At 54.8% G+C, this 12547-nt stretch overlaps 1 protein-coding gene and 1 long non-coding RNA gene across 5 annotated transcripts; one reads left to right on the forward strand and one right to left on the reverse strand.

Annotated features, from left to right (window-relative positions):
• Positions 1 to 419: 419 nt before the first annotated feature.
• Positions 420 to 9998, forward strand: tsc1a (TSC complex subunit 1a). 4 transcript variants are annotated; one of them, XM_081611075.1, is made up of 21 exons: positions 420 to 498; positions 1926 to 2035; positions 2099 to 2202; positions 2270 to 2422; positions 3960 to 4104; positions 4179 to 4333; positions 4904 to 4977; positions 5136 to 5281; positions 5493 to 5536; positions 5666 to 5777; positions 5844 to 6059; positions 6304 to 6668; positions 6737 to 6864; positions 6954 to 7021; positions 7556 to 7719; positions 7796 to 7978; positions 8056 to 8166; positions 8413 to 8535; positions 8602 to 8789; positions 8936 to 9094; positions 9180 to 9998. In XM_081611075.1, exons 2-21 carry the CDS (start codon positions 1927 to 1929, stop codon positions 9562 to 9564), a joined length of 3132 nt encoding a protein of 1043 aa, XP_081467201.1. In that variant the 5' UTR covers positions 420 to 498; position 1926; the 3' UTR covers positions 9565 to 9998. The 4 variants fall into 4 exon arrangements, with proteins under 4 accessions (XP_081467201.1, XP_081467203.1, XP_081467202.1 ...); XM_081611077.1 differs by having other exon boundaries at positions 488 to 603; XM_081611076.1 differs by lacking the exon at positions 420 to 498 and adding an exon at positions 1645 to 1799 and having other exon boundaries at positions 1896 to 2035.
• LOC145552939 (uncharacterized) lies at positions 1245 to 1844 on the reverse strand. The gene is made up of 3 exons (XR_014089076.1): positions 1769 to 1844; positions 1613 to 1709; positions 1245 to 1373 (listed from the first exon to the last, which is right to left on the reverse strand). It is a non-coding gene; the product is annotated as an uncharacterized LOC145552939 (long non-coding RNA).
• Positions 9999 to 12547: the final 2549 nt, after the last annotated feature.

A 12547-nucleotide genomic window follows, 5' to 3' on the forward strand; every position in this document is an offset into this window, starting at 1 on the left:
CATCTGAATCAGTAGAGGTCAGAGGTCACCGCAGTGACCTGTAACATGGGTCGGACCACAGATCCTGCTGGTTTTATTAAAGCTCTGCTTACTGCCTCCGCCTCATTCAAGGACTGGAAATGGGTGAAAAGTAACTGAGTGCAAAAGCGAAGAAAAGTTATTTTCTGCATCATCAGCAGCTTCTGCCGAGAAACACTCAGATTTAAATAATCCTGGTGGCCATCAACGTCTCCTCAGATAAACCATACGCTTCTGCTGCTGAGCAGGATCGCTGGTTTTCATTTTCCCCACCGCTGCTCGTGTTCCTGAACGCTTCATGTCCGACAGAGACCGTTCGTTTTCCTGTTGATCTGGAGAAACTCATTTTTCCCACCGCCGCCAGCGTCCCTGAACGACTCTGGACTCTGATTGGCAGCCGCAGGTGCCAGCTTGCAGCGGTGGGCGGGGCTTGCTGTCACTGGACGTGTCCGCTGTCAGCTGGGCTCAACAGGTCTGAAGGTACCGAAGCTTCTGAACCGGGCTTTGGGGGGTTCGACCGGTCCGGAACCGGAACCGGTTCTGATCGCTGCTCACCAGGCGGCACGCGGCCGCTGCCGGACCTCAGTACGGTTCTGTTCGCTCCGCTGGCAGCCTGCTCCGAGCCTGTTAGCTTAGCTCTTAGCTTCCTGGTGTTTTTAAGCCGCTGAGTGACGTCACACAGTATAAATAACGGCGCTGACGTCAGAGGCCACTCGGAAGTTTGCTTCTGTTCTCTTAACTGGTTAACTGGAAGAAATGAGTTGAATTTGTCACATAAATGAAGTTTTAACGGATTTAGTTTAAATAAGCGGTGAACGTTCCTGCGCTGTGACCCGGAAGTGAAACGTGACCTCTGGGTTTATCCTGGAGGTCATGTGGAGCCTTTAAATAGGCTGGTCCGGTCCAGACAGTTAAAGGTTCTGGGCTCGGTTCTGAAGCCGTTCGGATCTGAAATCTTTCTTTTAATCCTTCATTTGGAAGATTTTAGAAAATAATCAGGAAACTTTCAGAAAACAATTGTTGATATTCTGCATTTTAGTCACAGCGACTGTCAGCATCATATTTAATTTCTGACGCATTTTCATTAATAAAAATCTGAGTGCTGCGCGAAGCAGCTAAAAACAAATAAAATAAAGAAGACGGTCGTCTAACAAGCCGGTTTTAAAACCGGACCATGATGGCGGGCCTTAACTCCGTAGTTTATATGGACTGTAGCCCTTTAAAGAGGTCAAAGGTCACGAGGTTCACTGTAAAACATCAGTTTGTATCAGAATAAACCAAGAAAGTTCTGGTTTTATTCTATTAAATTATTGAACAGCAGAGAGTTTCCAGCTGGTTCTGGACCCGACCAGAACCTGACCAGAGACTCCTGCACCCAACCAGAACCTCCTCCCTGACCAGAACCTCCTCAACCCGAACAGAACCTCCTGAACCCGACCAAAACCTCCTCCCTGACCAGAACCTCCTGAACCAGACCAGAACCTCCTCCCTGACCAGAACCTCCTCCCTGACCAGAACCTCCTCCCTGACCAGAACCTCCTGCACCCAACCAGAACCTCCTCCCTGACCAGAACCTCCTCAACCCGAACAGAACCTCCTGAACCCGACCAGAACCTCCTGAACCCGACCAAAACCTCCTGAACCCGACCAAAACCTCCTCCCTGACCAGAACCTCCTGAACCCGACCAGAACTCAACCAGAGACTCCTGCACCCAACCAGAACCTCCTCCCTGACCAGAACCTCCTCAACCCGAACAGAACCTCCTGAACCCGACCAGAACCTCCTGAACCCGACCAAAACCTCCTGAACCCGACCAGAACGTCCTCCCTGACCAGAACCTCCTGCACCCAACCAGAACCTCCTCCCTGACCAGAACCTCCTCCCTGACCAGAACCTCCTGTTGCAGGATGTCCCGAGAACCGCTGAGCGTTTCGGACCTGCTGCTCTGTCTGGAGAGCTCGGAGCTGCAGGAGCTGGAGCGGGTCAGAACCGCCATCAACCAGCAGCTGAGTACAGGTGAGTCCAGCCGGCGGCTCCTGCAGGTCCTGCTGGCTCGTCTGACCGTCGTTCTGTTTGCAGACAGAGGGGGCGCTGTGCTGTCCTCCCTGGTGGAGCGTTACCTGGACTCCTCCTCCTCCCAGGTGCTGCTGCTGCTCTCCTCCATCAGGGAGCCTCATCACAAGGTGAGCACCGTGTCCTCACCTGGTGTGGCGCTTTTCAGACGGCTAACTGGTCGGCTCCGCCCCCCAGGTGCTGCTGGAGAAGCTGAACGAGGCGCTGACACGACCCGGAAACAGAGCGGCGGCCATCGACCTGCTGGGTCACCTGATCAGGAAGCAGCCGCCCTGGGTCCACCACATCAGCCAGGCGCCGGTGCTGCCGGCGCTGCTGCGCTGCCTCAAGGTACCGACCCGGAACCACAGCATAACCAACCGATCCGCAGGTACTGACCAAAAAAACCACCTTAGAACCAACCGATCCAAAGGTACCGAACCGAAACCGCCTTAGAACCAACCGATCCAAAGGTACCGAACCGAAACCGCCTTAGAACCAACCGATCCAAAGGTACCGAACCGAAACCGCCTTAGAACCAACCGATCCAAAGGTACCGACCCGAAACCACCTTAGAACCAACCGATCCAAAGGTACCGAACCGAAACCACCTTAGAACCAACCGATCCAAAGGTACAGACCTGAAACCGCCTTAGAACCAACCGATCCAAAGGTACAGACCCGAAACCGCCTTAGAACCAACCGATCCAAAGGTACAGACCCGAAACCGCCTTAGAACCAACCGATCCAAAGGTACAGACCCGAAACCGCCTTAGAACCAACCGATCCAAAGGTACCGACCCGAACCACAGCATAACCAACCGATCCAAAGGTACCGACCCGAACCACAGCATAACCAACCGATCCAAAGGTACCGAACTGAAACCGCCTTAGAACCAACCGATCCGAAGGTACCGACCCGAAACCGCCTTAGAACCAACTTGGTCCAAAGGTACCGACCCGAAACCACCTTAGAACCAACCGATTAAAAAGGTACCGACCCGGAACCGCCTTAGAACCAACCGAACCAAAGGTACCGACCCGAAACCACCTTAGAACCAACTGATTCAAAGGTACCGACCCGAAACCGCCTTAGAACCAACTTGGTCCAAAGGTACCGACCCGAAACCACCTTAGAACCAACCAATCCAAAGGTACCGAACTGAAACCGCCTTAGAACCAACCGATCCAAAGGTACCGACCCGGAACCGCCTTAGAACCAACCGATTCAAAGGTACCGACCAAAAAAACCACCTTAGAACCAACCAATCCAAAGGTACCGACCCGAAACCGCCTTAGAACCAACTTGGTCCAAAGGTACCGACCCGGAGCCACAGCATAACCAACCGATCCGAAGGTACCGACCCAAAACCACCTTAGAACCAACCGATCCAAAGGTACCGACCCGGAACCGCCTTAGAACCAACCGATTCAAAGGTACCGACCAAAAAAACCACCTTAGAACCAACCAATCCAAAGGTACCGACCCGAAACCGCCTTAGAACCAACTTGGTCCAAAGGTACCGACCCGGAGCCACAGCATAACCAACCGATCCGAAAAGTACCGACCCGAAACCACCTTAGAACCAACCGATCCAAAGGTACCGACCAAAAAAACCACCTTAGAACCAACCAATCCAAAGGTACCGACCCGAAAACCACCTTAGAACCAACTTGGTCCGAAGGTACCGACCCAAAACCACCTTAGAACCAACCGATCCAAAGGTACCGAACTGAAACCGCCTTAGAACCAACTTGGTCCAAAGGTACCGACCCGAAACCACAGCATAACCAACCAATCCAAAGGTACCGACCCAAAACCACCTTAGAACCAACCGGTCCAAAGGTACCGGGTACCAGGTTCCCAGAACTTGTGTTTGCGTTGCAGACGGACGGAGACGTGGTCGTCCTGGTCAGCGGGGTTCTGGTCCTCGTCGCGCTGTTACCCATGATCCCTCAGGCCGGGAAGCAGCACATCTACGACTTCTTTGATGTCTTTGGTCGCCTGGCGTCCTGGAGCTACAGGAACCCCGGTAAGCCCGGCCGGCGGGGGGCGGGGCTCTGGGTGGAACGCCGGGTTCTGATTGGCCGCCGCTGTCTCCCGCAGGTCAGGTGAGCGCGGCGTACCTGGTCCACCTCCATGCCAGCGTTTACTCGCTGTTCCACCGTCTGTACGGGATGTTCCCCTGCAACTTCGTCTCCTACCTGAGGCTGCACTACGGCATGAAGGAGAACCTGGACACCTTCCAGGAGGTGGTCAAGGTCAGAACCGGGCCAGAACCGGGTCAGAACCTGGACACCTTCCAGGAGGTGGTCAAGGTCAGAACCGGGCCAGAACCGGGTCAGAACCTGGACACCTTCCAGGAGGTGGTCAAGGTCAGAACCGGGCCAGAACCGGGTCAGAACCTGGACACCTTCCAGGAGGTGGTCAAGGTCAGAACCGGGTCAGAACCCGGACACCTTCCAGGAGGTGGTCAAGGTCAGAACCGGGTCAGAACCCGGACACCTTCCAGGAGGTGGTCAAGGTCAGAACCGGGCCAGAACCGGGTCAGAACCCGGACACCTTCCAGGAGGTGGTCAAGGTCAGAACTGGGTCAGAACCGGGTCAGAACCGTGAGTAGAACTGAAGAGTCCAATCAGACCAGCTTTAACCATCAAGCCCAGTCCAGTTCTGACCCGTCCAGGTCAACCAAACGAAACCAGAACCGGTCCAGAGCTCCTTCCAGAGTAGCTGGGTCGGTGCTGGAGGTCCGGTTCTGATGCTTACATGGTACTGACCAGAAGTCCAGAAGAAGCGGTTCCGGTTCTGATTCCACTCTGCTTCCCTTCCAGCCAATGTTGGAACATGTTCGGATCCACCCAGAACTCGTGACCGGAACCCAGGACTACGAACTGGACCCGTCCAGGTGAGCCGACCAGAACCATTCACACCAGGACCAGAACCCGGATCTGTTTCTGAACCGGAACCCACACCGGACCTCCTGTTTCTGAATCAGTTCGGGTTCACCATTTGGGTCAGAACTGAACTGATGGTCTGGTTCTGACCCCTGACCTCTGACCCCAGGTGGAGGTGCTGTGAGGTCCATGACATCATCATGGAGTGCTGCCAGCTGTCTCTGGACCCGCTGGAGGACGCCTGCTGCCCCGCCCCCCCGCCTCACCTGGACCTCAGCTCCGCCCCCCAGGACTGGCAGCCAATCAGCAGCTCAGGTGAAGAACACACAGAGGTCCGGTTGGAGGCCCGGTTGGAGGCCCGGTTGGAGGCCCGGTTGGAGGCCCGGTTGGAGGCCCGGTTGGAGGCCCGGTTGGAGGTCCGGTTGGAGGCCCGGTTGGAGGTCCGGTTGGAGGTCCGGTTGGAGGCCCGGTTGGAGGTCCGGTTGGAGGTTCCACCATAACACTGTTTCTGTTTGTCTGTTGGCAGGAAGTTCAGTTGGTCAGCTGATGCTAAGCTCCTCCCACATCCAGGTAACTCACACACAGCCGTCCCACCTGGGCCAGAACTGGTCAGCTAGCAGTCGGTTCTGGTACCAGCAAAAAGACCCAGTTCTGTTGGGAACCAGAACATCCAGCAGATTACTCCACCTGTGTGTTCAGGCTGATGATGTCACATGGAGCCCTTCCTCTCAATGTGGCTTGGCCACGCCCCCTCCTGAGCCTGCATCTCCAGGCCCCGCCCCCTCACTGAGCAGGTGTACCTCCATCTCAGGTGAACGCCCTCACCTGTGTGTGTGTGTGTCAGTGGCAGCCCTGTCTAAGCTGTCTGTGTTTGCAGGTGTGAAATGTCCCTCACCTGACTCCGTACCTGTGACCATGCCCAGTGAAGGTAGCCCCCAACCTGCTGGCATCCTCCAGGTGCGATCAGGCGTCTCTGTCAAGGAGCAGCAGGAAGATGGCCGCTGTCTGTCCTCACAGGTGAAGCAGCAGCCAATTAGAGCGCAGGACGAGACAAGCCTTAGTCGTGTCATCAGCAGTGACCTGAGCAGTCCAGGTAAGTTTCCCACCTGGGCTAGAGGAGGCGGCGCATCAGAGCTGCCATGTTGGTCATTCTCCTGTGTTAGATTTAGAGAGGCTAACAACTAGCATGCTGAGGCTAGTTAGCCTAGCATTAATCATTATTCAGATCAGTACCTGAGCCTCCTGCTGGTGGGATGTAGCCACTGCTGGGTGGACAGTCGTCTTCATTTGGTGCTAATAGTTATTAGCTAACAGCTGATAACCTTGTCTGTCTACAGACGTCAGACCGCCATCTTCCTCCTCCCAGTTCCTCCTCCGTACTTCCACTGCCAGCCGCGATGACTCTTCCACTGACCCCGCCCCTTCCCCCACTGACCCCGCCCCTTCCCCCACTGACCACGCCCCTTTTCCAACTGACCTCGCCCCTTTCCCCACTGACCCCACCCCTTCTCACACTGACCCCGCCCCTTCTCACACTGACCACGCCCATTTTTCAACTGACCCCGCCCCTTCTCACACGGACCCCGCCCCTTTTCCAACTGACCCCGCCCCCTCTGTCCCTGGCCCCGCCCCTCCCTATGAGCCGCTGTTTGAGCTGGCTCTGCCTCAAGCAGCCATGCTCTTCATCAGGAGGAAGACGCAGGTGAGCCCACCTGGTGGAAGGCAGGTGTACGGCTCTGCTCAGAGTGCTGAGTGTCTTCTGTCCTGCAGGAGGCTCTGGAGAGCGCTGCAGGGCAGCAGCAACAGGTGGAGGAGGAGCGGAGCTCCGTGTCTCCTCTGAAGGTTCTGGAGCAGATGATCGTTCATGGGAGCGACGCTCATGAGCGCCTCAGCAGGAGGTGAGCTTCAGGAAGGTTGCCGGTTGGAAACCGGCCTCACCTGGCCGGTTTCCAACCGGTCATGTGACCACGCTGTGATGTCACTGCAGGTCGTCAGCGGGGAGCAGGTCGGACCGGAGTCACCTGGGAGGTAAACAGCAGAGCATAAACAGCAAAGGTACCCGACCCTCAGTAAGCTCGCTAGCGCCACCTGCTGTCAAACACGTGCGCTTCCTCCGTTTCCATGACGACATTTGGCAGGAAGCTGGACGTTTTTCAGCCCAGTTATCGTTCTGAGGATTTTCAGCTCAGAGTGACGATGGTTCTGATCCGGTTAAACATCCAGAACCTTCTGGGTTTCATCACTGTGGTTCCGTCTCCAGCTGCTGGAGGACTTCCTGGTTTCTGTCCAATCCGAGCCCAGAGAGACACGCCCACTAGTGTCCTGTCCTCAGTCAGAGGGCCGTCATATCCCCAGACCGGCAGCAGGTGGCGCTGCAGAGCTGACAGCTGTCACCTGAACAGCCACTAGATGGCGGTGCAGCGCAGCGAGCAGCCCATCTGTTAGTAACTGGTTACTAACCAGTTTGACCAGTCAGGCTGACCCGATGCTACAAACAGCTGGCAGGGCGTGTTTACTTTGTGGTGCTGGGTGGAGCAGTGTGATGTCTGTGAGGTCAGAGGTCAGCCTCCTGTCTCTGTGTGGCGCCAGGCCCCGCCCCCCAGGGGGAGGAGCTCCAGAGGAGCCAGCTGCTGCTGGTCCACAGCCAGCTTCAGTACGAGCGCTTCAAGAGGCAGCAGCACGCCATCAGGAACCGCCGCCTGCTGCGGCGGGTCGTCAACGCCACGGCGCTGGAGGAGCAGACGGTCGCCATGGTAACAGTCCCCGCCCACACTGGCCGTCCCACGGGGGGGGTCTCCCTGTCTAACCCCCTGCTGTGTCTGGAGGCAGAAGGCGCAGCTGGGCGTTCAGGACCAGGAGATCCGCAGCCTGAGGTCGAGTCTGAGCGAAGAGCAGCGGCGCCTCAACCAGCTGCAGCAGGACGGACGGACCCAAACGGACCGCCTGCTGGACCAGAACCAGCAGCTGCTGCTGCAGCAACAGCGCCACCAGCAGGACAACCAGCAGCTGCAGGTCAGCAGCAGACTCACACCGCTCTCTGCTCCTATTGGCTGTCCACCAGCAGCGTGTGCTGTGATTGGCTGTTTCAGAGCGACCTGGAGGACTGCCATGGCCGGCTGAGGGAGCTGGAGGCGGAGCTCCAGGGAGCCAATAGGAAGGCCAAACACGCTGAGCAGCGGCTGACCCAGCTGGGCCTGAAGGTGAGGGAAGTGGTTCTGGTACCAAACAGATCCGGAAGTGACATCGGACTCCTGAGCCGTGGAAATGGTCTGATGTTTGGAGCCGTTGTATATCCGGCGTGTCAGGATGAAGTCCAGGATTCATCCTGATCAACACTAATCAGATCATCCAGGTTTCTGCCGATGGGTTCTGCTGGGCCAGCAGAATCAGAACCGGAGAGAATCCCTTCCAGAACTCTGGTTAGCGGTGTGTGTGTGTTTCTGCAGCTGTGCAGCAGTGAGCAGCAGCAGCAGCAGGTCTTCCTGCTGGACCAGCAGCTCGTCCTGCTGAGGGAAACCAACAGAGCCCTGAGCCAGCAGCTGGACGAGGCCGCCGCCCACAGCTGGACCGTAAGTCCACCAGGCTCTCTGCTGATTGGCCGGCGAGAACCGTCTGTAAAGCTGCTGCCTTCCCAGGAGGAGGCCATGCTGCGGCGCAGCGCGGGGAACGACTTCCAGAGGCTGAAGGACTGCGACGTCCTGCAGAAACAGAAGCTGGAGGCGGCCAGTCACAGGATAGCAGAGCTGGAGAGCCAGCTGGCCAGGAAGGACAAGCTGGTCCTGGAGCTGAAGAAGCTGCTGGAGGAAACCAAGAGCCACAGCAGGTCAGAGTCCGGCGCTGGCAGCCCAGCACAGCGTTTCTCTTAGGTAGCCTGTTAGCCTGTTAGCCTGTTAGCCTGTTAGCCGCCGCAGAGCTTCGGTCAGAAAGCAGCAGGACATTTTAACTGCAGTTCGTCCTGCTGTGCTTCAGGGCGGAGCTGTCGGCCTCAGAGAGTCGATGTGTGGCCCTGAGGAGAGTCAGCCAGACGCTGCAGACGGAGATGCTCCACCTGTACAGCCAGGTTCACCTGGACACTCACACAGGAAGTGACACGTGCACACACAGCCCGGCTCTGGATGCCGGCAGCAGGTAAGGCCTTCAGCTCTGAACCCAGCATGAAGCTCCGGCTGCAGGTCTGCTGATGTCATCTGTGTCTGTCTCTCTGGCCAATCAGAAACAGCCCCTCCACTCAGGATGGCTACAAGCCCCGCCCCTCTTCTTCTTCTGCTGTGGGAATCATAAATGGCGCTGTGGAGGCCCTCTCCTCCTCGCCCCTCTCCTCCTCGCCCATCGACTCCCCGCTGGCCGTCGGATCTTTCCTGGAGCAGCAGGCCCGGCGGCTGTTTGGGCCGAACAGCCAGAGCCAGGAGGAGGAGGAGGAGGAAGAGGAGGAGGTCCCAGCAGGGAGTCCTCCTCTGGGTGAGGAGGTGGAGGAGGCCACCCTCCTCACTGGGAGTCCTCAGCTGGAACCTCCAGCTGCAGACCTGGAGCTCAGCGTCCGGCAGCGGAGAGACGAGCTCAGCATCATGGACTACAACGAGTCGCTGCCCGAGTTCTGATGGAGGAGCAGGAGGAGCAGCAGCAGGAGGAGCAGCAGCAGCAGGAGGAGCAACAGGAGGAGCAGCAGCAGCAGGAGCAGCAGGAGGAGCAGCAGGAGGAGCAACAGGAGGAGCAACAGGAGGAGCAGCAGGAGCAGGAGGAGCAACAGGAGGAGCAACAGGAGGAGCAGCAGGAGGAGCAGCAGGAGGAGCAACAGGAGCAGCAGGAGGCTGGACCCTCCTGGGTCAACAGGAAGCTGAATCTCTCTCCACTTCCTCAGGAAACAGCCAGATTAATGAGATGTTGAGATAAAATCAGACGGTTTCTCATCGTGATCAACTCTCAGGTTGACCTTTAACCAATCGGCGATCAGGTGCTTTTTATTGATGGATTGATCTGTGATTTTTCTGTGTCCGGCCTGCTAATCTCATGAATAAAGTCAACTGGAGCTTTATTGTCATCTCAGTCATTTACACACAGCAGCAGCTTCACACTCAGGCTGGGAACCAAGTAACTTCAGCAAACAATCAATAGATCAATAAACTATCAATAATATTCTGAAACTTTACCTGAAGAAAGAAAAGGTTTTGGAAAGGAGGCAGCAGGAGGAGCAGCAGCAGGAGGAGCAGCAGCAGCAGCAGGAGCAACAGGAGCAGGAGGAGCAGCAGGAGCAACAGGAGCAGCAGCAGGAGCAGCAGCAGGAGGAGCAGCAGCAGGAGGAGCAGCAGCAGCAGCAGGAGCAACAGGAGCAGCAGCAGGAGGAGCAGCAGCAGCAGCAGGAGCAACAGGAGCAGCAGGAGCAGCAGGAGCAACAGGAGCAGCAGCAGGAGCAGCAGCAGGAGGAGCAGGAGCAACAGGAGCAGCAGCAGGAGCAGCAGCAGGAGGAGCAGGAGCAACAGGAGCAGCAGGAGCAGCAGGAGCAGCAGGAGCAGCAGCAGGAGCAGCAGCAGGAGGAGCAGCAGCAGGAGCAACAGGAGCAGCAGGAGCAACAGGAGCAGCAGGAGCAGCAGGAGCAACAGGAGCAGCAGGAGCAACAGGAGCAGCAGGAGCAACAGGAGCAGCAGCAGGAGCAGCAGCAGGAGGAGCAGGAGCAACAGGAGCAGCAGGAGCAACAGGAGCAGCAGGAGCAACAGGAGCAGCAGCAGGAGCAGCAGCAGGAGGAGCAGCAGCAGCAGCAGGAGCAGCAGGAGCAGCAGGAGCAGCAGGAGCAACAGGAGCAGCAGGAGCAACAGGAGCAGCAGCAGGAGCAGCAGCAGCAGCAGGAGCAACAGGAGCAGCAGGAGCAACAGGAGCAGCAGGAGCAACAGGAGCAGCAGGAGCAACAGGAGCAGCAGGAGGAGCAGCAGGAGCAACAGGAGCAGCAGGAGCAACAGGAGCAGCAGGAGCAACAGGAGCAGCAGGAGGAGCAGCAGGAGCAACAGGAGCAGCAGGAGCAGCAGGAGCAGCAGGAGGAGCAGCAGGAGCAACAGGAGCAGCAGGAGCAACAGGAGCAGCAGGAGCAACAGGAGCAGCAGGAGGAGCAGCAGGGCGTTGAGGGGAGGAAGCTTTCTGACTGAAACATGGAGAGAGGAATCGATTAATGACGTCATCTGGATGTTCCTCAGTTTTTATCATATTCACCATGTCACCATTTACTGTGGATGTGACGCACTTATCGCCACATCATATGGAGCTAAAACAGTCTCATAATTCACAAATGGACCAGATCCATCCACACTTTGAGCTCCTGCTGGCCTGTGAGTTGAATCAGAATTCAGTCTTTTTTTAAATAAATGGTCTATCTGATTGGGTGGTCAGCAACCAATCAGATAGCTTCCTTGCTTCAGCCAATCATATGAACGGAGCCCCACGTTGGGGGTAACCTATTTTTCAGCCAATCACATTAACCCATTCCAACAGGCTGCAGCTGTGACGAAGCACCGAGAGTTTGAGCAAAACGGGACCCAAAGGAAGCAAATCATGCAAACTACAGTCCAACAGAAGGAAAATCACAAACTGACCGGAAGACATTATTTGATGCTTTAGAAGGACAGAAGCTCACACTATATGGCAAGCCGTTTTAACATAAATTCGGTTTCGTCTGACTATCCGTAATTACGTTCCAGAAATCTAAAACTACACTTTGACTGTCCAGAATGGTAATTTCAGATGTGTGTATTTACATTCTGACTAGTAAGAATAATATTTCAAGATATCTCCAATTACATTTTGACGAGTCAAAATTCCTTTCAAGATATCTCAAATGACGTCACTGGATCTGTCATTTGACGGGACGCATATCCGTAATTACGATTTAAGATATCTTCAACACAATTATGACTAGTCAAAATTACAATTTTAACGTCTGAATTAAGAATGACGTGGAGCCCCTGTGAGGTGTCCAAACAGTTGCCTGCAGAATTTTATGTCTCCTGCACAAAATTGTCAGTAAATGCTACAAATTAAAAAGCTCAATGTTGGAAATGCAGAGATGGCAAAACTTCATAAACTACAAGACTGCAAAGAATTTCCTGTTTATTCATTCCGACGAACCGAATGCACTTCAAACACTGAAACCGTTTTCAAACATCTTTTTTCGTTTTCTCTATTTTTCATTGTTTTATTAAACTTTCAAATTGCTACGTAAGTCAGGGACGTTTTGACTGGACAGAATATTAATTCAAGATACCAGTGATGCCATTCTGACTAGTCGGAATGTTAATTTAAGATCTTAAATAGAAAAGATGTGTAATTCAAAATGTCTATAATTCATTTAGAGGCATCTTAAAATGAATTTTGACTAGTCAGATTTACAATTCAAGATATCTTTAATGTAGTTTTATCTAGTCAAAACTACATTTCTGATATCCAAAAAGACATTTAAGATATCTTGAATTATAGCGTCACTAGAGGTTTCTTTAATTAGAATTATGACTAGCCACATCTAAAATCGAGATATCTTGAATTTACTTTATGAGTAGTCATAATTTAATTGTAGATATGTGAAATGTGTATTTCAGAGAG

Source organism: Poecilia reticulata, chromosome 9 (genome assembly GCF_904066995.2).
Source record: "Poecilia reticulata chromosome 9, P_reticulata-male-v2, whole genome shotgun sequence".
In the NCBI taxonomy this organism is placed as follows: Eukaryota; Metazoa; Chordata; class Actinopteri; order Cyprinodontiformes; family Poeciliidae; genus Poecilia; species Poecilia reticulata.

What these genes read in the sequence shown, in the direction of transcription:
- tsc1a (XM_081611075.1), top strand. Translation starts at nt 1,927, where the DNA reads ATGTCCCGAGAACCGCTGAGCGTTTCGGACCTGCTGCTCTGTCTGGAG. An exon ending in TACGAACTGGACCCGTCCAG is followed by an intron (nt 4,978 to 5,135) that starts GTGAGCCGACCA and finishes CTCTGACCCCAG; the next exon opens with GTGGAGGTGCTGTGAGGTCC. An exon ending in GCAGAGCATAAACAGCAAAG is followed by an intron (nt 7,022 to 7,555) that starts GTACCCGACCCT and finishes GTGTGGCGCCAG; the next exon opens with GCCCCGCCCCCCAGGGGGAG.